At 42.8% G+C, this 27,418-nt stretch overlaps 2 protein-coding genes across 2 annotated transcripts in view; one reads left to right on the top strand and one right to left on the bottom strand.

Moving 5' to 3' along the window:
- LOC128467463 (transmembrane protein 263-A-like) overlaps nucleotides 1-6,482 on the top strand; it is a 48,172-nt gene extending 41,690 nt beyond the window's left edge. Inside the window, exon 3 of the mRNA XM_053449115.1 lies at nucleotides 5,345-6,482. Within this exon, the coding sequence (XP_053305090.1) occupies nucleotides 5,345-5,631 (287 nt within the window). The 3' untranslated portion in view covers nucleotides 5,632-6,482. The remainder of the gene's footprint in view (nucleotides 1-5,344) is intronic.
- A 4,215-nt stretch (nucleotides 6,483-10,697) lies between these two features.
- CHST1 (carbohydrate sulfotransferase 1) lies at nucleotides 10,698-21,698 on the bottom strand. Its single transcript, XM_053449521.1, has 3 exons — nucleotides 21,326-21,698; nucleotides 12,498-12,587; nucleotides 10,698-12,179 (listed from the first exon to the last, which is right to left on the bottom strand). The coding sequence occupies exon 3, from the start codon at nucleotides 12,126-12,128 to the stop codon at nucleotides 10,866-10,868; it is 1,263 nt and encodes a 420-aa protein (XP_053305496.1). The 5' UTR covers nucleotides 12,129-12,179; nucleotides 12,498-12,587; nucleotides 21,326-21,698; the 3' UTR covers nucleotides 10,698-10,865.
- Between the last annotated feature and the right edge of the window lie 5,720 nt (nucleotides 21,699-27,418).

The raw sequence follows: 27,418 nt of genomic DNA on the forward strand, positions 1-27,418 counted from the left end.
TTGGTGGCCTCGATAAACCTGCCATGAGTTCGGCACCCCCACCCGGGGGGCTTTTCCACCAATTAGCTCCTGCTCTCCGTCATCTTTCCCACAGACGGCCCCCGTTGTATTTTTTTTTTTTCCAAGCCTGGGGGGGCCTGTCAGAAATCCTCAGGGAGGCACCGCCAGGGACAGGGTCGGGGATACCATAGGAAAAATAGCCGTTTCTATGGTAACAGTTGGTGTGAAACAAGTAAAAAGGAACCAACAGGACCAAGGATCACGCAGACCCTGGAATACAGATGGCTACTTAACCCTTTCATTTCTCTCTATTATAACATGCGATCGCTTGTTTTTTGTTTTAAAGTTGTTTAATCGTGATTATTATGGAGCGACTGAAAATTAGCATTCTAAGAAGAAACCATTATATGTGCTACAGATGTTTCCGTCTGTGTGTTTAAAGATAAAATGTAACTGTTTGTACCAAAGTAAATTTAATCTCAATGGGGACTGAAAGTTGGAAGCACAACTAAGCTGAAACGCACCAAAATCTAAGCTAACAAGAGGCTCCGGTCCGTTTAGTCTGCAAGAAGGACCGTGTTGGCCGTTCTCAAGTGGAAAATATCTTGAGGGTTCTTCTTGGTCGGTGTTAGATAGCAGCTGGCAGTAAATGCCCCTAGGCATTAGCACCAAAGTCTTCCACAGCTTAATACACATTTCCCAGCCCCATGTGTCGGATGACATACTTAGTTGTCAGTGGACTTGAGCTACTTCTCCTGATTGGCTGCCTCCAGGGGGATGACCAAGTGGCCCTGGCACTTTAAGGCCAGCAGCTCACGTGGCCACACATTGCAGGACCTGATCTGTGACTGCCTGGTGTGCCTGGTGGCCACTCCGAGCCTGGCTGCCGCATTCCTATTTTAAAAATATTCTTTATTACCTATTAGGCAATGGAAAAAATGTCTACCTTGACTACTCAAAAACCCAATGATTGACAGGACAGGTAGTCTGGAATCCATTAAAAATATCTTAAAAACGGCTGAACCATTCTAACAAATAACACGTTCTCCGCGCTGCGTTGCTATGGCTTTTTACTCTATTTGGACTATTTTTTTTTTCATTTTCGTACAGTGAGCGAGCAGAAAGCCTGCTGCCTGTGATAAGCGTTGGGAAATATCTATACCCAGGACAGATGCCGCGTGGGCAGTGGCGGGTTAGATTTGCGCTCCTTCACACATAGACTCTTTGGGGAGCAGTAACACATTCGCTGCCATAGGCTTCTGTTCTCCGCAGTGTGTGGATTTATCCGCAGTTCTCCTGCCAGCTGTTGAAGCGCTTGGGTCTCTTGGTATCAAACACAATAAAATACGTTTATTGCTGCCAAGAGTGATTTTCCAAAATAAAAGGTACCTAGTGATCTTTTTTTGGGGGGGGGGCTGTCACTCGGTGGCCTCGCTTGCTCATTGAGGTCCCCAGCATATTAAGGTGTGATGGGTCCTGAGGACCACACCTGAAACTCTAGCTGGGCTGCAAGGAAAGAGCCTGATGCACTTCAAAGAGGAACCAGGTTATCGATCTGATGGGACCCTGCCGAAAACCAACCTGGAGTGGTCATGTATGAGAGTAAACCCAAGTCATGGCAAGTTCCGGCCCAAAGTTGTCATTAACATGCTGTAGGTGCCTTCTCACCTTCTCAAACCCAGAAGAACTCATCGGTGCCCTCAGCAGCCTCTTATAAGCTTCTTAGATACAACACATTTTAACTTGTACTGCGTGTGCTCCGAAGACACATTTAATGTGTTCAGGGGGTGCATCATCACCCCTCTAGCTTCAGAAGGTGCTTCTTGAATAAGGAAGTAGCCATCGTTGGTTCTTTACATACCAAAGAAAAAAGACTAGGAATGAATTTGCAAACATATTTCTCACTCTTTGGAACAAAGGTTTATCTTCCCAAAATGCAACGTGTTACTCTTTCATTTCTCATTTATAATATTTTTATCTTCCTTCTTGTCTTCTCCATTGTAATCATTTCCTCCCAGACTCCTCACTTTCGTCTCAATGTAAAAGTGAATCTTCTTTTTTGTTGTTGTTGTGCCTCCGATGAGATTGTTCGGGGTGAAGGAATGAATCCCTCCGCTATCCTCAGCCCTGTCTGTAAATGTTGACAGATTACATTTCTCACTAACTCTGACAATCTCCGCTCCTCGGCGGTAGCGGGGCATCAGGTTCTCGAATGACAGAGGAGGCTGTGGCGTGCCCTGCGTGGCTCTTTCAGCCCATACATCATTGTGTCAAATTATGCGCAGCGTGCGCCGTGAGCCATTTATTCTCCCCAAATTAGTGGTGCTAGAAGAGCCTCCATGTCCAGTGTCCTCGGCAAGGTGTGGCTGTGGACTTTATCAGTGCCCTAGACTTTATCCATCATCAATTTAGCAACACCCTGGGATCCGTGTCATTGGAATCATCTGTGTTTCGCCATCTAGTTCTGTCTCTTATCAATAGTCCATCTCCTACATTCCAAACTAGAACGCGAAAATGTATCACCCATATCTCGTGAAGATAAAGAGGATAAAAGTGACCTTTTAGCTAGAACCACTGTCCTTCTTCTGTTAATCTGCAGCTGCTGTACATATTATTATTATCCTTTATTGTGTTATATAGCGCCATCATATTCCGCAGCGCTGTACATAGAATTTCCTTGTCGTGATAGAAGTATTTAAATACATAAAGGGATTTAACAAAGCACAAGAGCGAAGTTTCTTTCGAAAGGAGAAGACATGTAACAACAAGAGGTTGTAATCATAGATGTAATGTAGGGAAGCTTTACTTTACTGAAAGGGTGATAGATAAGTGGAACAGCCTTCCACCAGAAGTGGTAAAGGGTAATACAGTGAGGGAATTTAAACATACATGGGATAGGGATATAGATCCTGAATCTAAGACGAGACCAACGACCGAGGTCTAAGTCTTTGATGAAAAATGGGCAGACTAGACGGGGGCCGAATGGGGCCGATCTGCCTGCAAATTGTATGTTTCTTAAATAATGAATGCAAGCGACTGTTGGCTTTTAAAAGTGAAAAATAGTAATGAAAATAGCGTACGGAGTGTGATTAACGAAGCACTTATCACATCGCATAATTGTTTTGTTATAATTATTTAATAGCTGCCATATTTCTTGTAAAAATGCATTTAGACGGAATACAACTTTGTTTTTTTTCTTAAAAGGAAATGCGCAATGTAATCCATCCATTTATTTTTATTGCACATATTAGCCTTTCATTATTTATAAGCTGTTAAGTAATTACGGGTCAGACACATTGCACTTTTATTGAGGGGTCAAGTTTATTTAAACAACATAAGACGTTCTAGACTAATGGAATAATCTGACGGCACTTTCCATTAAGACCAAGTATTTATTGAGCCCTCTAGCTTGTTAAGCAAATAAACCTTAGCAGATATGTCATTTTATTCTTTTCGATGGCAACAACCTATCAAATGCCTGCATTTGCATCATGTGATAATTAACTGTTCCCTGGAATAAATATGAATGAGACGCGAATGAATAATCATTGAATGACATGAATAATCATTTCTCGAGAGGGTTTATAGGTTTACATGTATTGGAAATGATGTTTCTAATGGTCCATTGAGTTCTAAAAAAGGTTAAGTTCAGTAAATGTATTTGTCCACTAATTTTTAAAGATCATTTATACGCCGGCTAAGGTGCTGGACTCCAGTGTAAGAGCAAAAGAAATCCAAAATGAACTAATTAAGATGCTGCGTCGGATTCATCTGTTTCGGAAAACTGCACCCCTGGCGCACTGATGAATAGCGCTATGCACGGGGGTACATTAACAAAATGATTAATTTTGTCACACGAGAGAGATGAGATTTCTCACTGTGTTAATTCTATGGGGCTTTTCTTCAAATGGAAATTTATGACACTCGGATGAGTAACATCGCAGGAAGTCTTATTATTTTATATTAACCCAAGATGAGATAAATCTTAAGTGTTCTTGAGGAATCCGACGAGACGTTAAATGGCAGAGAGAGAGTATGTCAAAGACCAAGAAGGAAGAAGAAATACTGGCCAATTGGAAGCTCGCCTTTCACCTGAAAATGACATTAATCAGCAGGGCATTAAAAATCTGGGTTAACGTTTTTGAAAGGGTTAATTTTTTTAGGCTCATTTTATACACGTATCTTTTGTAATTAAAAATGCACCCCCGCCTCTGCTTCACCTCTGCTTGCATCGATGCAAATTTTTTGGTTACTACTAGCGGCAGGAGGGCCTGAGGGCAGAGGGGCAATTAAAGAAGGGTCGGGGGTCTTCACAAAAGGCTCGGTCCGAACGTCCTTTTGGGAGGAAATTTGGTCCGGCATGGAGAGACGGGCGGGCGCGCAGCTGGGTCACGTTATGTTATGTTACATGGCCCCTGCAGAAAAAGAAGGCTCCAGACAGGGGTGAGGTAAGGGAGGGTGAGGAAGGGAGAGAGTGTATGTATAAGTGTGTGTGTGTGAGAGCTTGCATGTGCACGCGTGTGTGTGAGCATGAAAGTGTATGTGTAAGTGTTTGTGGGAGCATAAATGTGTAAGTGTGTGTGAGAGGGAGTTTGTGTTAGCATGAGTGTGTGCTAGTGTAAGTATGTGTGTATGTGTGAGAGTGTGTGTAAATATGTGTGCCATATGTAAGTTAACAGAAGGGGAGCGAACACTCAGGACTGATTACGCAACTTGGCTTTACCTGCCTCTGGCCTAGAAGGTGCCAGCCCTCCCCTGGTTACCAATGGATATTTTTTTCAATATTTACAGATTTTTTCCATTTGTTTTTATTTATTTATTTTTTTTTATTTAATTTTTGATTTTTTGTGTATGTTTGTGGTGATTTCCCTTTAGCAAACCATAGGAGGAAGCACAACTGGAAACAAAATGTTTTATTATTAAGAAATGTCACAAAACACATAATGAAGCTTTGGGTAAAGCCAAGGGGGGTGTTGTTGTAAATACATAAGAAGTATAGAATTAAGAATTGTGTGAGTTCTTAAAGGGACGCTGTCTCTGAAGCGTCAAGCTGTGCTTTGATGGGTTGTGGGGTATAGAATACGCAGTGCTGACCTGTATATTAAGTATGTTATTTTTTTTCTAAATCATATTATACTTTCTGTTTGCTAGAACATAATATGCCCCCTCTGTGAGGACGTACAGATGTCTTCAAATAAACCCTCTCTGCCTACTGTGTACAGAGCCCTTTTAAACCTATGTTCTGTACAAACAAGTATAAAGAAATACTGAATGTTACTTATAGTGTTGTTTTTCAGATATGTTTGTAATTTGTAGTTTGTAACTTTTTTTTTACCTTCTTCAGATACAGAAAAGGATCACCCAAATCCACCAGCTGGAGTGATCTGGAGGGTGACGGGAGGACTATTCAGCATGACACGAGGGGCCGTTGGAGCCACGCTAGGAGGAGTTGCATGGGTGGGCAGCAGAAGCTTTGAGCTGACGAAGACCGCAGTGACCAGCGTGCCGGCAGCGGGAGTTGGACTAGTCAAAGGGGGGATGTCCGTAGTAACAGGTGGAGTCGGGGCTGTAGGCTCCGCGGTCGCCAGTAAAGTCTCCTTCACCCCAAAGAAAAAGGACAAATTTGACTAAATGAGAAGACTCGCCACTTCACCCTTCCTAAATCTGCTTGCGTCCCGGCTAAAACCAGCAAGAAGACGCCCTTCTTCATCCTGCCAAGGCCCCGTGCTTTCAGTGCATTAAGCATCTGATTCATAGGTCTCGGAAGAGCCCAGAGCCCCAGTATTTTATCCTGTAAGGGCAAAGCTGTGTGCAATAGATTCAGAGCAGAGAGGTAGATGTCACGACGGGTAGAATGAGCGTATAATATGACGTCTGATATCTCAGCGTCTGCTTTATTATTTGTTTCCGAGGATGCCTTGTTTTTCAAATCGTTCCTGGAATCCCTACCGCACAACAAGAATTACCCTGGCAAACAACAATGAGACGGGGCAACCAGAAGCACCTAAGCAGCTTCAAAGAACCTACCCCAATCTTCTTGAATGAAATAAAAAATATATACAACCTAAAATAATGGGTTCCTGGTTTGAACGTCTAGTTGATTAACAGACGGTGTGATGAAATCTCAGATCTTCTGTTAAAAATACTTTGTGGCTAATGAACGAATACTGTTAACGGGGGCAGTGGTGGTAATTACGGACCATCGCTGCTGACACACATTGCTAGTGAGCCTGGCTGAACTCGGTATGGAAACAAATTAAATTCCAAGAGAGTTAGTATTTTTAATTAATTTTTTTTTCTATAGCCTCACTTTCTCAGCTGAGCTTCTGATCCGGGTTCCGAACCCTGAATTTAATCTGCATTTAATCTATAATTTGATTGAATTATTTCTGTCCAATTCATTTCGCACGTCCTGATACCCTCAGAACGCATCGAAGAAAGCAAAGTGATGTTAGGACAGGTGAAAGAATCATTATAAAGAATTTTCTTTAAAAAAACAAATAGCCCTGCTGAGAAAGAAGTCCCCATAATGTACGGCTTAAAAAAAGATCTCCGAAGATGCATTTAATGATAGAAAGATCATAAACGTCACATGTCCAATTTCATGCTTCCGTATAATGGAATCTTGAGTGACTATGACGATGATCATGGGAATACTGATCATTAAGGAATAATTAGATATTAATGGCCGTCACTGCGTCATATTATTAAGTGTGGGCCTTTTTTTCCCAGGGTACCACGAGGTGCCGAGACCACCCATGTTTTGCTGATGAGTTTTAAGAACGTTCTAATGCCCCGCTAGCTTTCTTCATGGCTAGACATCAGACCAAAAGCCTTTTAATTGATTTTGGTCGCATTTGTCCACCAGGAAGGTCAGTTAAACCCAAAATTGCAGCCGATCATCTACAAATGTAAAGCATTTCTGCCTCATGAAGGCAAATCTAGAGCCGCTGAACGTTCGTTACCAATCTCGCGTCGCATGAGAACTGCTGGTGGCTTGATATGTAGGTCAGGACATTTCATATGTCAGTTATTTCAAAAAAAATAATGCTGGACGTTATGAAATGCTAGGAAGGCTAAACAAAAAAGAGAAACCCCCGTGCCCGGTTAATTACGACAGAGCTTCACAATTCCAGTCCCGAGTCATTTAAAATGCCACATGTGGGTTTTCAGCAAGCCGAGGAAAGCAATTTTCCATCACATTTCTCACTTCTATGTGTGGCGGATGTCAATTCCACCGAATAACGTACATGTGCTTTATTATATCTTAATAAATGCTATGGATGTCTTATGTTTTAATGCATGAGAATATTAAATGTTCTTGATTAAGGTTTTTTTTTTATTGTATTACTATGACAAATGTCCGTATACTTAGTTTACGTTACCCACAGGGAGTTGGCTTTAACTTGAAGGAAAAGCTATGATGTAGACATTAGACTTGTGCACATGGAATTTTAAATTTGTTTTTGGTTCATTTGTTTCCCGATCACAAATTTTATTTCCTCCCTTTTTCGGTTTGGACAAAATTTGGAGGGCTTTTTTCCATTTGGAAAATAAATTTGTTGTCACTCACCCTCATTCATGTTCTCGTACACTCTCATTCACTCTCACAAACCCTTTCACTCTCACGTTCTCTGCCGACTTCTTCCGTTTCCCTGTCTCCCTCTCTGGAGTTCCGCTTCTCTTGCCTCTGCTCTCTTCTATCTCCTTTCATCGTCAGCTTCTCTCTGTTAACCAGTCCTCCTGGAGCGCTTCCACCAAAGAGCAGAGCCTCCACCTACAGCCTCTATCTGGGGGAGAGGCTGTCTCCATGGTGCACGCCGTGGCTCCTCACTTTCGTGGGAATACTACAAGAAGCCAGAATATTGCAGAGAGATTCGCAGAGAAAGAAGGGTGCAACTCTTCCCTTTCTCCACAAAGCGCTTCAGGAGTTCTGGTTAACGGAGCTGATAACGAGGAGAAGCAGGCGAAGAAAGAGGACAGAAGAAGGAAGAACAAGGAGAGGCAAGAGAAGGCGTGGAGCTGCTGAAAAGGATCGTAAAAAGCATTGTATATATATATATATATACATACCTCTGAAAGTCACCCAACCCTAAGACTCTTTAAATATTAATTATTTGATAGATCATCATGGAGATTCTGACCATGATTTACTAAGAGGAAAAGATATTCTAAATGGTCACCAATTGGGATATAATTAAATCAAAGGCCTCCAGCCCATGCAACCCGATATTCAGGCGCAATCCCTGGCAGTTCTCAGGTATACCCATGTTTATTGCTACACTCCAGTTGTTGACGAACTACAAATGCCTTAAGCCTTTGCCATCCTTGAACGGACATTGATCAACACCTGAAGGATTGTGGGAGTTGCAGTTCACAAACAGCCGAAGGGTCGCCGCTTGCCTCCGCTTCTATTCCACGTCCCTATCTTCTCCCGCTGATTATCAGACCATAAACTGTTTGGAAACATTTTCAGTTGCAGAATATCCCCAGAGCCCGCATGCACTCATGCTATCCATATCTCTGCTGTTTTGTTCATTAGCTGCTTTAGGGAAGTATTCTGTTTTTCTGTATTTTATGCAAATAAACAAAAGAAAAAAGAAGAAGAACTTTGCTGTGCTCAGTGATACTAAAACGCTTGTTATCTTGTGAGTGAAGGCTCTTGTTACGCGATGAGCTTCATTCTCTAGATGAAAGATTTCTTTGTCAGCTGTCATCAAGGAACACAAAATTTAATTTAAAGGTAACAGAAAAGTAGACGTTACTGGATTCCCATGTTAAATTGGGTGTGCCTTTAGGCTTTGTCACTGCATTAATTTACTCCGGTGTTATCATATGGAGCTTATGCCCCAAACAATGTACAATCTGTCAGCATGAAGACGTTCTAAAGTCTGTGTCACTGGAGAGAACCCCTCTAAATAATCATTCCTTATGCCGTTCTGAACCCATGCAGACATACATATTTAAATAAATCTTCTCTTATTTTTTTAACACATGTGAAACTTGATATTGGCCTTAGTTATTGAGTTTCTACAAGATTTAAACCAGGTTCTTGAGCAAAGTTCAACCATGCCACCTCTAGAAGACCTCAACTGTTTTATGAATGGTCTTTCACAGTTGAGTATAGCATCCCCAATATGTGTAATTGGACATGGTAGAGGGAATATTGTCTTTTTTGACCCCAAAAATATCCATCCCATGTGTGCTAAAGGATTCCACTCATTAAGCAGATCGAAATATTGTAGACCAAGTTTGGCCAACAGGCAGCTCTCAAGCTTTTTTAGTGCTTAAACTCTCATAATGCTCATCGAGGTACAAGCGCCCTCCTTTTGTCACATGCTAGCCGGCCATCATGGCTTTTGCGGATCATCGTGGCTCTTGTGTTCTAGATTCTATTGTTATAGACAAGAGACTTTGGCTCCTGCATAATTTCCTTGTGACTGTGGATTTACTCATTATTCTCAGGATTTATCTTCTGAAACACACATTCCAGTCGATGTAAAATGGAACAAACAAATAGGAAAACCTTTGACATATTATGTCATTGTATTCTTTAAAGTGGGTAATTAAGTCAGTATCAGTCATCTCATTCATATTCCGTATCCATCACCCAGCTTTCCCTATTGACAATAATTGTGGTCAAAGGACAGCCAGGTATTCAGATTTTTTAATAGCTGCCATAAAAAAATCATTAATCATGCCAAATGACTGTTTTCTATGTTAGTTCCCCAAGGCCATCGAAGCCTGCAGTTCTCAACCTTTTTGGGTCCATGGACCAGTTTTTCATATTCTTGTTTTCACTGCATTATGATGCCATTCTAAAACTTAAACAAAAGTTTAATTCTTTATACGTTTTTAGGCTCTATATCCTCCGTCTGCTTTTTTTTCACAGCTCACCTCGATGGTCAGAAGACCACCATTTGAGAAGCACTCGTCAAAGCTACTTTATTCACTTCTTTTCTTTCACTCCATTAACCAACCTTCTAGTTGTTGATGGCATCCTTTTTATTTTGGAAAACACACCGGAGGTTTTGGACACAATAAGCGGCACTTCATGCACTTTAATTCATCCCTCTTTATAAACATTTATAAATAATACAACATTATTTGAAAGAAAACAAAAAGAATGCTTGTGCAATTTCCCCCTCAGCCAGCCGAGAATCCGGACATCATTAATTATTGGGTAGATCCAATGGGTGATTCCCCCCCCCATCCTATATTAGTTTCTGTAAACATTTAACACCCTCTATCTGCCCACAAGCCGAATGGTTGATATTGTTGGGGGTGACTTTTTGTCTGGTTTCCAATATCTGATAAAATACCCCTTTTATTATTACACTGTCCCCATGGGCTTTTATGCCTTATTTTCATATATGATATTATTAAGCTTATAGATGGGCGTAATACCAAAAAATTCTTTTTTTCCACCTGTTTCCACCTTAACTTTGGCGGCAGCATTGAGGAGCATGAAAGTGGACAGGGGCCACCGGATTCCACCCACTGATGTCACAACCTTTCATGAAATGAGCAGTCACATGTTTACCCAACTCTTTCTACTGTACTCCATTCTGTTCCCTTTTTATGAGGGTTAAGTTCCCCAGAAAGCTCGATAAAGCCTTACCGGTATTTCAAGCAACAACCTTCAACCGGCAAACTATCGAGGGCTTCAAGTTTCTATATCGGAGGTAAAATTCTCATTCTTTTTTAATGTGCTTTATTACCAGACCAACTGTTTAGTGCAACTAGTTTTCCCAAGAGAAGTAGAGGAAGCAGGGAAGGAGCTTATCAAAAATATATAGTTTGATCTCTTCCTAACTTCACTGTGTCCTACACCCTCACTGCGTGCCGTGGTTACAGCTGAACCTTTACAAAAAAGGTGCGAAACCTTTGTCCTCTATCAGGCTATAGGAAAGGTTTCTCAGTTCTTGCGATGAACTCACAGTCTTGTATCCAAGCTGAATGAGTACTTGTCGACAAGCATTCTGGGTGAATTCTACGATGTCATATGACAGGGTTAGTCTCCAGCTTTCAGCTGTGGCTGCAGAGTTTCTGACCGTACCGTACTTGTGTTTGGCTGAGGACTGGTCACCGCGTGTGTTATTTTGAATCCATCGTTCGACATTTGAATCCAACGGAATGCCCACAAATTCATAAATCTCCTCCATCTTCTTCATGGGGTTTCTAGCTAAATCCTCATACCTCAGAAGCATGTACCTTCCCTTTAACCAGAGCGGTCGACTAAACCCTGTAGAGACTGAGTTTAAAAAGTCCTCACAGACTGTGGTCAGCTGGCTGGAGTCTAGGTTGTATGGCCTCCGGCCGGTAGCCCTCCATATCCTCCACAGTCTGTAAGTGTCCCGGAAAGTCTCACTACGTGAGGCCAAGATGCCTCTGGGGTCCCTCACCAATTGGATCACCTTCAAGTTAAGCCGAGGGTCCTCTACTAAAGCTCGAAGATCATTGACTTCTGGCACGCGGACTGTTTTAATAGCCACGTGTCCATGGTCTTTGCAAGACTCCATTGCCAAAGTGAGGTTCAGGCTTCCACATTTCTTAACACAGTCACCCTCTTCTAGGTAGATATCAGAGGGGCCTAATGCATCGCACACTGGAGAAGAGCAGAGCGCTTTGCTTGCACCCCTTCTGAACAGTTTATCTGTGGTATGGTTAACTGGTTGTGGCTTAATATAGTTCTCCATAAAGTAGAGGTCACAGTCGTAAAGACTTCTCAACAGATCCCGGCTTGCACCCAACATCACTCTCCGATCGGCAGGGCTTTTACTCTGAGTCATCTTAGGAATCAAAGTATACTGGACATGGTAAAGGGGCTCAAATAAATAGAAGACATCTGAGTGTTGGTTGAAGAGCTGACCAACAAAAGATGACCCACTTCGTGTAGTGGCTAAGATAAGAATATGTGTCTTTCTGGAAAAATTAGAGGGCTGAGACTGGCTGTCCTCGCACAGCCGGTCCGGAGCCTCGGTAGGATCTTGGCCAGGACTGCAGTTGGCCGGATAGGGGATTGGGCATATATGAAGGGATTTCGTGGTGAAGGTTCGGATGGCTGTGTACTGGATAGCGATCGAGGCCAACGCTAGTAAGAAGACAGCCTTCCAGGTACATTGCATGGCTGGCAACCGTCATTGAGCCTCCTCCCTGTATTCTTTTGTTGACTGTACCTACAGGAACATTAAAAGAGGAATGTAAATTATCAGGATCCAATCCCATATCATATCATGATATATTTAAATTACAGATTAATAATGCCTGAGAAATAAGATAAATCAGATAGGAGATGGTCATGCAGTAGATGCAGGTAGTGGAAGAGAACGGATTCTTATTCTTGGTTCTTCTTCTTGGTAGTCGTAATAACAGATTACTATATTACAACACAAGATTACAGGCCCACAGAACAGAGGACCATTCTGTATGCTGATTCTTCTGTGCTTGGTGATAATTACATGTTGCTAATGTATATTAATGCATTTGACACTCACCATAGATCATAAAACATGCAACTGCCTTCAGTTGTCTTGTTAGATTCGTGATGTGGGTTCACGTGGACATCTGCTCCCAAAGTGTCACTTCTGCCAAAGGAAATTAAGATTGTTTCATTGATCATTTATGGGGAGAAACTGCAGATAAGAAAAGTATCCATAATAAATCAGGAAAAATAACCAATGAATTATACCTTCAGAGGACCTAAAACCTTTAAAGCTGCTGTTCCACCTACGCCGCTGGATTTAACACCTTTGCGACTAATTGTAACATTTGAAACATTCTTCCTAGTACTATCCAATGCCCTTACCTCAAATATTTCTTAATTAAGTAACCTTTGCTCTCTTACAGAACCTTTGTTGGGAACACTTAATTGTCGCGTAACACAAATGCAGGCACTAATAGGTCGTTATAAATGTCTCTGTGTTGTGTTTATGTGATTAAACCTTCAGATAGAAAAACAAAATAGCAGATCTGGCTTAGCTTCATTAGCTGAACATTCTAGGGCATTCAAGTGCAATTAATGGCTTGCCTTGGTGGACCACAACTCTTAATATCCTCAGCCAAGCCACGATTTATGTTGTTAAAAAATAGGCTGCCCAGCCATGTATTCTATGGTTCTATGGGCTTCATGCCAGGTGCGTAATGTAGGCACCTGCGGTGGATTAGTGGGACACGTGTGGGGTCTTTGAAACCGACACTATTAACATCTGTTGCAAGTGGATTGTGTGATGAACTACCGGGCACACAAAACGTGCTTGTGGTGATATCGCTGGCTTGTATTTCGGTGCAACTGGCACCTTGTTATTATTTGTGCTGTGATGAAACCGTAGCATGTCCTGATACACAGCCATCTACATCCAAAACGGTCTCTATACACGGAGAGGGGAGCCAAGCAGTTTGCGTTAGGACACTGTCTGCGTACCCACGCCGCTGCATCAGACCCACATAGCGAGAGACCCCCCGGGGTCCAGGCCACATACTGAAACACAGACACCAGTGGGTTATGTGACTCACAGAAGAAGATCTGAGCTTATTGATCTACATAAAATCTTCCAGTCTATTGGTGTCTGACTCACCCCATCGACTTATATATATGTTTCCCACTCCACTGCTAACCCACAGTGTGCAAGCAACTCATTGATTGGAATCTCTTTCTTCGCCTCCGGGTTTTACTTTAACATTTACAGTAACTCTGTCTATGGCAATGGGTACGGAAATGTCTCCAGGGCCAGTCTTATATCAGGCATTCCAGGTAGCCCCCTGGAGTCACCGGGCTTAGGGTTGCCACCAGTCCTGGCCTGAGCAGGACAGCCCCGGAACAAAGAGGCAATTTCAGATTAAATTACTTAATTTTGCAGAAAATAAGGGGTCGGAGGTACCTTCTCAGCAGGGTCACGTGGCATCGACTCATTTGTAGCCTGTAAGCTTCCAAATTGGGGGGGGGCAGTGAGTATTCTTGCCTGTGGTGCCATTTGGTTTAGGACTGGCCCTGTCTACATTCTTTTTGTAGGTAGTTTGTCCATGTCTACACACCGAGGGTCTACTACTAGTCATGGGCTTACCACCATGCGGTCTTTACACTACATCCCAACGCACCAGAAGTCTCCGTAGTAAGATCTTTACAAGCGTTTTAGATGCAGAGGTAGATCGATAAAACCTTGAAATGTTAAATGCAGACGGTGAGCTCGTTTGTAAAGTGTAGAAACATCTGAAATCTATCGAGCAACGCAACAAACAAAACCTTTTGCCTGCCAATCCTCCGTATTAAAGAATTCAAGGATGTATCAAGACATTTTCTACATTAGAAGCGCTACAAATGAATCTTTGGTGATTTGAGTCAAAATGTTGCGATCTAATGGGAAACTGGATGAATTGCAGCTCCTTACGCGCATGGTGGCAATGTCCCCTAAAATGTCACGGGTCTCCTAAAATATCATGGGTCCCGACCTTCCGCTTGTCCAAAAGATTCAACCACAAAATACAGCAAAAAGAAAATTGCATACTGTGCCAAAAAGCTCTTGCAGCGAGGGTTAACACACATTTAACCCAGGGTTGCACTCGTTACCATGGACACCACAAAACACAATTAATTGTAAGAAAATGAATAAACACATAAAAAGTACATAAAACATGATATCCCTAAGGGATATTGCAAAGTTCAAAATATATATTTAATCACTGGGGCAAGTGTCTTCATTTCTAATTTACCTAAATTACCCCCCCCCATTTGTTTTTTTACATTTAGCTATTACCATAAAGCTTAACCCATTTAGGGTTAAAATGTTTGGGGACAGTGGCGTAACTAAAAGAGGTGGTGGGGCCCATCTCTCTAAGGGGCCCGGGCAACCTCCGACGACCACTTGTTCCTGTCTCCTAGTGCTGGCTCAGAATTGTTCAGAAAGGGCCCTTCCCATCCGGACTGAGCCGGGAGACAAAAACACAGCAGGGTCACATTACGTTACGTGACCCTGCCGTGAAACCCGGGCAGCTTACACAGTGTGGGAGAACCAAAGCTGCGGGAGAGGTAAGAGGGTATGGGATTTTAGAGGGTATGTATGTGAGCATGAATGTCTATGTATAAGTGCACTGTATGTGAGCATGAATGTGCATGTATAAGTGTACTGCATGTGAGTGTGAATGTGTTTGTGTGTTAAGATGAATCTGTATGTGAAAGCCTTTGTATGTACGAGCATGTATGTGTAAGTGTTGTGAGAGGCAGTTGGTGTTAGCATGCGTGTGTAAGTGTTTGTGTATAAGAATGGATGTATATATAAGTGGTGTGAGAGGGAGTGTTGTTAGAATTAATGTGCATGAGTGAGTTAGTGAGTATGAGTAAGCATGTGTATGTGTGCTAGTATATGAAACTTTAGGCAGGTGTGTCAGAGTGTATGTTGCAAGGGGCAAAGAAGGCACAGACAAGCTGTTTGGAACAATTTGGCACAAATGATGGCACAAACAAACTCTCTGGGGGCACTGATGGCACAGACAAGCTGTTTGAGGGCACCATTGGCACAGGCCAGTTGTTTGGGGCCAAAGGTGGCACTCACAAGCTGTTTAGATGCAGAGATGGCACCGTGAGACATGTTTCTGGTGTTGTTGGGGGGCCTGAGGGAATTTTTCACACTGGGGCCGTTCTAGTTATGCCGTTTGGAGGAACTATGTGTTGGAAGTTTTTTTATAATATTATTATAATGTTCACTAATTCGGACATGCGACTTCCTTGTAGTCCTACCCACACGGACATTTTAATAGGGAGATCACATTTATTGGTTCACAATTTTAAAATATCCTTAATTTCATCTACATGCCCTCCACTTATTGCATCTGCGGAAACCTGGTCTTATTTTTATTTTTTCCCTGGAAATTTATGGAGCGTAGAGCTTTTAGTGAGTTTTCTACGTAAACTTGGTGCCCCTTTAAATATTATTTTTGGCCCTTTAATAAATCATCCGGTTACAGTACGGACCAGTGTTATGGAATAGTTTTTTAAGACATTTTTTTTATTATTATAACCCATGACTGATGGAAGTATCATTATTTTTATATTTTTATAGACTCTCTCCATCCGCTGCCTCTTTTATTGTTTCATCCACTTTGTTTTCTGGGTATTTTTTTTAATCATCAACCTTTCTTTTGGGATTTGTAATCGATCGTGACAGACGTGCTCTTCTGTACAATTTCTCTTCAATCTTAGCGTCTGATTTCTGCGGAATGTTATCTAACCATGGGGGGGGTGATATCCCCTCCTATAAAACTACTCGCATCAGTTTTCTTGAAATATTTTTTACTTTTGATGTTATTATTTTCGACATCTATGCTTAGATCGAGGAAATGTACCCCTCGGACACTATTTTCTGTACTTAGATTACTTCCCCAATCATTATTCTTTAGGTACCCCAGAAATATATCGAGTTGGGGTGTTCCCCCTCTTCCAAATAAAAAAATATCTATATATCTGTGGTAGGAGACCCGGTTTGTCCACTTTGTCCAAATAAATGTGTCTTCCCAATCAGCCATACACAGATTTGCATTGCTGGGGATGATATTGTATAAATTTACTATAATATAATCCATAAAAGACAATAAGGATGACCTTTAATGTAATTATGACACCCCCCCCACCTTTGTCTCTTCTCTACCTTTCTTGTTTTTCTTTCTTGTTTTTCTTTGCTTTTTTTCCCCCCTTCTTTGGTTACTCTGGCAATAACCAATAACCATAATCAATAAAATAAAAATTAGAATAAGCGAGGAAAGTGATCGTAAGCTTTTTTAAATTTAATGACGGTTCAGGACCGTCAAAGGTCATTCTTAGACCGCTTTTCGTTGTTAAAGGGTTAAAATAATAAAAAAAAAATAATAACGATGTAATACGTGTTACTTGTAACTAGTGTAAATATACATCCATGCGGATTAGATCAGATTTCCCTGACGCGGCTCCCAGTTGTGAGACGTGAATTGCTCTGCCGGTCTCCATTTGTGACTCACTATTGACAGTTTTGTCTACCAGGTAAGCAATCCCCCAGCCCCCCAACCCCCCCCCCTCCGAGAGCAACCTTATGAACAGTTTGCATTCAGACGCCCCGGCCGACAGACCTGCACACACAAGATAAACATTTCCAGAAGCAACCGGGAAATTTCCACGTCTTTTAAGAAACTTTGAATTTAGCTCGTACCTACTGACAGAATAGCTGGACACCCTATCCCCCGACCAATCGCGCGCCGTGAAATAAAACGCCCCTCACAAACATGCCCTGTATATTATTACGCCCGGCTTAAATCACACCCTATGGCATTGCTCAATATGAACTGGAAATGAGATCTTCTGCTTGTTCCTTCTTAAACGACACGGACAATGCAAACAAATGTGATTAACGCACATAGAACATACAGGGGTTGGCAGCTTGTGGCTTTTCTTACTGCTTCAACTCCTAACAATCTCAGCCAGCCTGCACGTGGAACTAGTATATATTAAAATATTTATTTTGCTCCGTCAGATACTTTGAACATATAGGGGATCACCCACCAAAAACTTTTACTTCTTCTTAATATTAGTATCACAAATACAATGTTTGTGACAGTAGCATGGGGGGGGGGGTTTGTATTGAGTTCTCGCTGAGTTACCTTGGCCCAATCTACTAGACAAACGCCCTGGCTGCTTATCAGGCTGCCTGTGAAAAAGAAGAGAATGCCTCGGTCTTAATCACCAAGAGGGACCATGCGACGCATTAACTGGGAAGCGGACGTAATGAACAAACGACAGTCTTTTCCGGCATTGCCGTAAACCATCGGCCCGGTGTGATGTTTGAGTGTGGAATGTCACCAAAATATCGCATGACTGCCTCCGATGGCGACCTCAGGGTTTGAAGATAGCGTTTTGTGGAAAAATATGATATGAGAAGCCGTTTGGTTCACTGCAATACTATATAAATGTATATGACACCGCACGTCACATAAGGCTCCTGCCCAGTAATGTTCATATAGATATATACAAGCCGCGTCGTTAAATCTTATATGCTATATCCGTAAGAACGTCTGTCATCCACGACAACCTGTTAGTCTGTTTCTTTTGTCGTTACCTGTCTGCTGGTTGTTTGTGAAGTTATGTTGGTTGGAGATAAGCCCTGCTTTGGTATCAGCCTAATCAGGAGGTTTTCAGTATCTAAGCTTTATCTCTGAAATGTCCCTTATATTATATTATAGGTTGCGTTCCATGCTCTCTCGGAGCCATCCGGCCCATATTCTTGTCTGTCTCCTTCCCATTATAAAGCAGCTATGACATCATGCGAGTCAGATCATGCGTCATGCTGTCCGTTGGCTCCTATGTTTCAATCATGTGAGCGGATTCATGGGTTGGGAAAGCTACGTCCGTACACGGAATAACCATGCAATGCGTCATGTTCCTATGTACTGGGCATAGGCACCCCAGGTGCTGATCTGCTGCCCTGTACTTTCACCATGTGTCTCTGGTATCTCGCACATCACTAAGTAGCAAAGGTCCGTAAGGCTGAACCCTTGTAGAATGTTGGTTATGAGTGAAAACCTCGCTACGGCAGCAGCGACCACCAGCAACAACTAGAACCATTATACTGAGGTTTGGTGTCAACCTACTAATTCTGGTAACAATGAATTATATTCCTCTACCTGTCACAATTTAAATATTCTCAATAACGTAACCTACATTCAAGCAGGTAATATGGATTTTAACTATGAGATACAAGCCAGAGAAGAAGCAATTAAAAGGTTTTGGTATCGACCATTAATGTAAAAAGCACCCAATTCTGTCTTCCAGTTTGGGGCTTTATCTGGTTAACATGTAATTGCACAGTGTGTCGCTGAGAAGCCTCTCACGGTACGTTCTGATAGCCCCGTTACCTGCTGTTTTGTAAGGTTGGAAATCGATCGTGCAAAATGAGGCGCTCCCCAACTCCCTGCTCACTGCAAATGTCACCGAGAGACAACGGGACGCGCATGTCTCATCAGAAGGAGAGATGACGGGAGAAGGGAGCACCCTGTACCTCATGGATGATGAAGTTTATGGCTGTCAGGTCCATTCTATGTAGAATAACCACCATATTTATCTGCTAACCACTTCTCGCCTTCACTGTCCACATAATCTTCTTCCACCAACGTCTCCTTTGTATAAATGTTTCAGGTTACTTGACGTTGTAGCAGATCTCGTTCTAAGTTCCCATCAAGTCCAGGGAGGTCGTTCCGCCAGACTTCTAAACAATGTCACTTACCCAACGAATCCCCCCCTCACCCCAAATAAAACCTGCTTCACTCACCAGCTCGCAGGTCCAGACCACCCCATGTCCAAGCTGGTGGCCTGGTGGAGATACCATATGAACAGCTATGTACAGTAATGCATTAAAGAGACATGTAAACCCTCTACATATAGAGACTGCACGTGGGGGGGGGGCTCTCAATCTGTATTCTAAACAGAACACGAGGACCTTACTTCTCACGTCTGCAGCCTATTAACTATTTAACAACTGGTAAGTATAATGTTTTACATTTCAATGGAAAAAAGTGCATTTTTCCCCATATTTCTTCCATACGCTTCTATTGGCCACTTGCTAAAAGGAAAGCATATCAAATAAAAAGTAGCAAATTAAAAAAAAAAAAATTACAACAAAAAAAAAAAGCTGCCAAATGTTGCAATTGCCCCTGTTTACTTGCACCAGAGCCGAATCTCAATGGAGGGATGGTGATGATGGCAGCGTGGGGCGAGAAAGTACCCCTCACACCCACCCAGTATCTCGCAGGGCCTCCTGACAGCTGTTACTATTGTAGCAAAGGGGGTAAAAAGTTCTACGCAAAGGGTTAGCGCTCTACTCCGCGACGAAAGGTCACTCCGCTACACAACAGCGCAGTCACTTCTAGACGAGCCTCTCGCGAGTTGCTGTTGATTCGAACATGTCACCTTTCTGAAAAGATTAAGCAGAACACGTAAAAGAGTTCAGCATCGAGCGGCAGAAGAGACTTCGCCGGTTACACTCATCGAAAGCTCCGCAACGTACAGTATTTCATCCTCCTTTGTCATTTTGTTTCTTTTAGATAAACTGTTGTTTAATTACAGAAGTCTTCCAAGCCCAGCCTGTACGGTTATTCATTATTTTACAGAATTACGTTAAAAAAACAACACGCGTGATAGCTGATGCTGTCCATATGCACCTTGAATAGTTAAACATGCCAAAGATACATGGAAATATAGAATTTGGCAGCAGATCGGCCCCATTCGGCCCCCTCTGATTGCCCGTTTCTACTGCTGTAAAGACTCAAACCTTAATCAGTCTTAGATTCAGGAGCCGTATGTCTATCCCATTCCTATTTAAATTCCTTCACTGTATTAGCCTCTACCACTTCTACTGTATGGCTGTTCCATTTATCTACCTAATACAAATTAGTAGACTGTAAGCTCCCACACCCAGAGGTAGCTTCATCTTTTGTTGCATTCTGTCCATAGTTGTAACCATCACCTGTTAATTAACGTAAATTATGGGTTCTTTATAAATACACCAATAATAATCTGAGCTAAAGAGGACGTTTGTCTGTTAACGTAAATGTCTCACGTTGCATATTGTCTCCTGTTCACTCGAATAAAATGCTGACAGGTCATCTGATACCAGATAAGGACTAAGCCGTGAACCCTGGGGTTATTCCAACATTCCAATCGCAGACTAATAAAATTGATTAAACTCATTTCATAATAATCCAATTGTGGGACATTTAAAAGACTACTAAAAATGTTATCTCTGGAAGGAATAATCCGGTAATATAGAAACACGACTTGTTCCAAGATGAGGAATGATCTTTGACTTGAAGTCTGGAGACGCAGGACCTCAACTCCCATTTCCCCAGCCACACTTTGATACAAGTTGTCTCTGTAAAGCCTACAGACGGAGGGTTGTGCTTGTCCATAAAATGTAGCAGTGATACTAAATGTAATCTTTCTGAAAGCACTTTGCTTTGATTGCAGATCTACTGGGTAAGTAAACAAACTGGGATTTTTGGAAACCTGGGGAATGACCAAGACAGGGTCTCAGTAACAGCTGCTTGGGATAAGAGAAGACACCCCAGATGTCCAACCTACAGCCACAGAAGGTCTGGTCTGGGTGAACCTACCCCTCTTCCTATTAAAGAGTTCACTGCAGATAAGATCCAGCTGGCAACTGGTAATGAAGAGGTATTATAGACATCTCCTGGCATCATCAGCTCTTAGCAAGGCATCATCTTTAAGGCTCTAAAAAAGGACCAAGGAAGCTTCTGTCTCAAGATACCATGGTGTCAGGGCGAGTGACTGCAGTTCACAGATAACACTTACCCCTCCAGTGCATTGGTGGTGCAGGAGATCTAGTGAGGATGCAGCAGAAACCTAAGCACCTTGTGAGGATCTTCTCCACATCCTTAGATTTAAATCCCCAAGCTGTCAATCTAACCCCATCCATCTTCACAGTCCATATTTCCTTGTCTGATTTGGTGAGGGCTCCATGCTCCAGTTTCTGTGCTGGGGGTGGTAAAGCAGTGTTTATCCAAGGGTGGGGAGGGGGGAGACTTGGAGAAGGGGAAGATTCTGTGGCTGTTGCTACTGGTGGTGGAGGGTGGGGATGGAGGAGAGCAGCCAGCAGACAGATGCAGAGAGGCTCAGCACTCCCTCACTGCAGTCCTGCTGGAAATGTGTCTCCTACCAGGGCACTCTGATAATACAGCTACAGTGCTGGGAGCTAGAGAGGGGGGAATGGCAGCAGGGAGAGGGGGAGACAGGAGGGAGGAGAGAGGGGGGCAGGGAGGGAGCAAGAAACAGCAGAAAGGAGAAAAAAAAGAAAGCAAAAGAGAAGGGAGGGGGTGCAAGAAAGTGTTAGGAGAGATGGCAAAAGCCCAAGGTGTAGGGAGAGAGGTAAGGGGGCTGTTTAGCAGGGGGGGTAAGTAGGGTAGGCTTTGTGTGTTTTAGAGGATGGAAGACAAAGACTCTTTTGGAGTGAGAGTAGTCTGTGATGGGGCTGTAGGTGTTAGGATTGGAAAGCTGTAATTATTATTATTATCTGCACTGCAGGGTGGGTTACAATCTTTCAAATATAAATCGGAATGTTTGCTGCGATTTCTACTTTTTGTTTGTTTGGGGTCCAGTTTGTGTGTTTTTTAGCTGCTTCTGGTCTCATCCTGGCTCCGGTTTATGAACATATCCCATACAGCCAGGTTCATTCAGAGGAAAAGCGTTTAGCTGATTAACGTGAATCGCATATTTTTATGAAATTGAGGAACAAACTTTTTTTGCAAATTTGCTCAATGTTTCTTTGATAGATATGGATATAGCAGGGGGCTATAACTCCCATGACCCTCAGATTGTTCTGGAAAATTGCAAAAAAGTAACAGTTCAATTATTAAGATTTTACTCTCCATCCTTGGTACTTCCCGTCCATTCTTATTCCTTTTCTGGTTCCGAAAAAGTAGCAGAGAGATCAGGACCATCTCATGGGTTATACTGGCTATACTGATGGGATATACTGGTTATATTGATGGGATATACTGGTTATATTGATGGGTTATACTGGTTATATTGATGGGTTATACTGGTTATACTGATGGAATATACTGGTTATATTGATGGGTTATACTGGTTATATTGATGGGTTATACTGGTATTAGATTAGCGCCCGACAAGCCTTGACCACATCATACTTTTCTCATCTCAGCCCAAGGCCCTGAATGTCTACAATGTTTTAATAAACTTGCCTCATACCTAAAAGTATCACAACCAATACGTTTTAGGCTTAAAATGTCTCTTCTGGTTACTTGTTACATATAAAGTTCCTCGTCCCCCCTGTTTCCCGAATCCTTGGAGGAAGGGAGGCAGCGCTGCTCTCTCTTTCCCTCGTCTTTTATATGTACACCATATTCTGTTCTTTTTTATTCCATCTGTCGGTCTCTCCCCGACACCCTTAGGGTCCGTCTCATTCTGCCCATCTGGCTGATGTATTCAGGCTTCAAAGAGACGTTCCTGTTTTCAGTGAACGCCATGCTGTATGGACCAATAGCCATGTCTTCAGTCTCTGGTCTGCTCATGGACTCTAACTCTCATAATGCTTAGCCACTTAACGTTGTAGTCTGTCTTCTCAAAAGCTTTGGCAGTTCAGTTTTCCCTTCTACAGTTATCTTTCTAATCGGTAAAGATAAGGATCGGCTGTATATCTACTTCTCGGATATTCCCAGGTATCATGGAAGAGACTGTCCATGCCAGCCGCCCTCCGAAAACCAGACACTTAACCATCTTCAACACGGCGTGGTGACGCCTAACCGATGTTCGTCATGGTTTTTTTCCTCTGCCTGATATCAGTAAATATGTCTGGATAGTTTTTTTAATAAATGTGAAAATTGTAGTCTAAGAATTGTGAACTTTTCTACACATAACATGTAACAGGGATGAGAGTGGCAGAGAATCCTCCGGGCCAAAAGATGGCAGCCCTCCGCTACCTGTTGGCATCTTGTCCCGTGCGATAATAAATAGTCTTATGCCTATAAGGACCCTCGTTTGTCTGTGACAGAGTGCGAGTGACACAAAGAATGAGACAGAAGGGAAAATGAGGCAGGTAGTGTAGGAGGTGGCATTATCACGAAACAATAGAATGGCGGGGGCAAATAAAATTAGGGAGTGGGGCTTGTAGGGCTGCAACATGCCAGTTATTCCAGTTGGTGGGGCAATCCCTCTACATATGAGAGCCAAGAAAGTAGGGTTAGATATATTCGGCATAGCATGGCGGTCGCTTTGGGCCCAGTGCTCAGGCGGGCCCCGGGCTCCCTTCTGTCCTGCATGCATAACCGCCATGTTGCTGTAAATATCCCTGACATGCCGTTGCTGGAAATCACAGCGAGAGGGCGCCAGGCTCTTACGCTCTCGGTGTTTCTCTCATATTAGTTACGTGACGTCGCTGATGGGGGCCCCCGCAAGCCGCCTAGGGCCCCGCACCCCTCCGGGGATGCCATGAGCACCCATAATTATGGAAGGTGGCTGGAACTGAATGTAAAATATGAGGGGCTAAACACGAATAACCCCGCCGGTGATTAGAGACAGCAATGGTGGCCTGGCACTGATCTAAAATGTTTCCAGGGGTACATTTTAACACAATAAGATACATTTTAATATCATCTATCCCTGCCACAGAGCAGCCTATTACATGCATTGAGGTCATAGGGGGGCTACAGGGTCACAGGGGGTGCAGGGTCACCGGGGGTAGAGGGTCACAGGGGGTGCAGGGTCACCGGGGGTTCAGGGTCACATGGGGTGCAGGGTCACAGGCAGTAGGGGGTCACAGGGGGTACAGGGTCACAGGGGGTACAGGTTCAACTCTCTTCTCATGCACTGTGAAGCCGAACCTCTTCAGAATAGGGCTTTATCTTTTCTGTCCCATTATCTCCCGTCAGTATCTGAAAGCTGCCAATTCTTTGTCATCTCAGAAAATTTATACCGTGTGCTGCGAGCAGAACAATTCATCAAACCAGTCCCCAAAAATTAACATTCAAAGGAAATAGTTGGGCTTAATTACCGTTTGACAGGTGTGATATACCTGGCGCCACAGTTCATTTCCTTCTGTAGAAGAGTAACAGTTTACACTGGAATTCCCAAACCCCCTCCGCCCCCCATAGGGGTTGCCTAACGTTTCAATTAAAGTATTTTTAACTAAATTGTAACTCATTTCATCCACATTTTTCATTACATCATTGAATCGTGTTATCCCAAACATTAACAGACCATTTTTTGCAACCCCCCCCCCCAAAAAATAAAAATGTCTTAAAATTGTAAAATTATATCCATTTAAAGAATGCTTTAAAACAAAACGAATTTTTCCTGTACAAATAAAACATTTTCTTGTGATTTCAGGAGAATACTTTCCACCACTTTTGGAAAAAGATCTGAATTCTCTTTATTTTAGTAAAAGGAGGTCCTGCGTGATATTGCGATGCTCCCCCCACAAACATTTTACACCAAAATGGCCCAAAAATATGGAATCTTAGAATGAAAAGCCCTTTTAGGCCCAGGCCTGACTAGTCAGGACAGCAATGAGAAGGGTTTAAAAGTGGTCGTATCACCATAGCAACCAGTGAACATTACGTTCTAGACTATCCCATTGGTTTCTATAGCGATCAGACCATCTTTAAATCTGTGCACCAGTATTGCTCTTTATAAATAAGTGATGATATTCACCCAATTAATTTTATTTATTAATTATATTTATATTAACCTTATCCAGAAACTAAAGCAGACAAAAAGATGGACCATATGGGGGGGGGGATAACAGGTGACTAAAACAGCTAAAGGGGTAGATTTTATTACCAAAAAAAAGAAGTAACAGAAACAAAAATATGAGAAAACTATGAAACTTAGAAATTTAGTTTAGAAAAAAAGATATTTTTAACCCTGCTGTTGGTCCAGAAAAACCCTAGATTGTATCGATTTCTAATTGTGCGGCACAAAAAAAAAAAAGAAAAATTCCTTCTTGACCCCAAAATGGCCTCTGATTTTTCACGGGATAGATAATAATTTTAGGTCGGAAGTCCAGTTAAACAGTAAACCCCTAACCTGAATGTATCAAATTAAATGGAGATTTTATTACAATATATGATATTGTGATTATTTCCCGGATCACAGCGCAGAGTCAGATTACGTCCACGTAAAAAAAAAAATTTGGGCAAAGCCGCAGGAGATTTCTTCCAAATGTTATTAAGTTCTCAGTTTGCTGACAAATTTACAGACTTCTAGCCTTACAAATCCGCGAGCGCCCGCTCTGTTGTTGAAGTCGTCGCGCTGGGTCAACACCCAGGGCCTGCGCCGATTGGCTGCGTACTTTTCCCCCGTATCGCAGCTGATAAGAAACATTTTGTATAAACAGTCGTCGGTGTTCCAATATTTGAGCTAGAAAATTAAAGGTGCCTCTTAAACTATCGCTTGACGGAAATGAATTAACCGACGGCATTCCGTACGGGGTTGGCTTCTAAAACATCCTAGAGTCAGTGGTGAATTCTGACCTTTTAAAGACAGAGCGCCGATGTATGATGTCATATCCTAGCGCTCGGCGGTGAGGACCGTGGCGTGGAAGGGGACATTTTTTTTCCATGAGCCTAGAATGTAGCCTCGAATAACCCAATAATAATGTGTTATTGTGAGCTTATGGCGTACATTGGAGCGCCCGGCGCCGGTTATTCGACGGTTGATATCAGCGTTGATGTTGGCGAAGCCTGGCTTGGTTCACCTTGGCTGGGGAGAGAAGAAAGCAAGATGGAGGCAGAACCAGACTCATCGACCCCTCCTGATCCACCATCAGAGAGCTCTGCGCTCTTCTTCGGTTACATCGTAAAGAGCGACATGGATTCCGTAGAGCGATGGCCAACTCTGTAGACTTATTATATTCTGATCCAAGTAGACACCGATGAGTTTAAACATAAAACGACGGAGATCTACCAATCTTTGGAGTTTCCGGTCGGTCAAATATGTCATAAGCGTTGGTTCTAAAAGCAGCTGATCCATAGAATATGTCTCGCCATCAAGGTACGCGTGCTAAGAGAGCCTAATCTGATAAATATTTCACCGCCGTTAATATACTTTCGAGCTAAAAGGTGTTGGTCCATTAAACATGTCACCGGCATTAATTATCTCCAGTCTCGAGAGGTGCTGAGCTGTTACATGTGTCACAATCGCTAACGTACTTTGGTGCTAAGTGGTGCATATACATTATACATGACATCGCATTAATGCGCTCATAGGAGGCACTAAAACGCTAAAGCATCTCTTAAAATTCTTTCATTATCTCCAGTAATGTGACAGTCGGCTCCTTCCACCTCTCTAAAGAGAGAATTCTGCAGGAACGTCGCAACGACCCCGTGACGTATTGCCTGGAGCCGCGCATGATCACCTTTTTAGTGGGTCAGGTATGGTCAGGGCTACCATAAAGCAATGCCTCTAGGCAGATGCCCAGCACGAGTTTAACGGTAGGCTTCATAAGAGGTTGAGCTGGCCCAGCTGTTCCCCGTTGATCCATGTTTTTTCACCGTTCCAGGTTCTGCTGTATACCTCCCAAGTGTCCCGGTTTTAAACTGGACAGTCACGAGTTTTGGGCACTGTCTTGATTAGCTGCCCCACTATATCTTTTTCATGCATCTGATCTTCCCTGACTGGCCCATGGAGCTGTTGAATCAAAGAAGAGCACGGAGCTCTATTACAGCTCCTCTGCGGCCACTTTATGATGTTCTGCCACAAAACATGGCGCCGAATGGCTCTTCCGGAAGAATGGACAGGTGGTCCGACCCCCAAACACCACTAGCCATACCTCCCGAGTCAGCATCCCGATCCGGACACCTGAAATGTTGGGGGGGTTGGCTGCCAACTGGTCTACTGTGCATGCTGGATACCGCACACATATCCCAT

This window comes from Spea bombifrons, chromosome 10 (genome assembly GCF_027358695.1).
Source record: "Spea bombifrons isolate aSpeBom1 chromosome 10, aSpeBom1.2.pri, whole genome shotgun sequence".
Lineage (NCBI taxonomy): Eukaryota > Metazoa > Chordata > Amphibia > Anura > Pelobatidae > Spea > Spea bombifrons.

Coding starts and splice junctions, on each gene's coding strand:
- CHST1 (XM_053449521.1), bottom strand. CDS start 12,128: ATGCAATGTACCTGGAAGGCTGTCTTCTTACTAGCGTTGGCCTCGATC.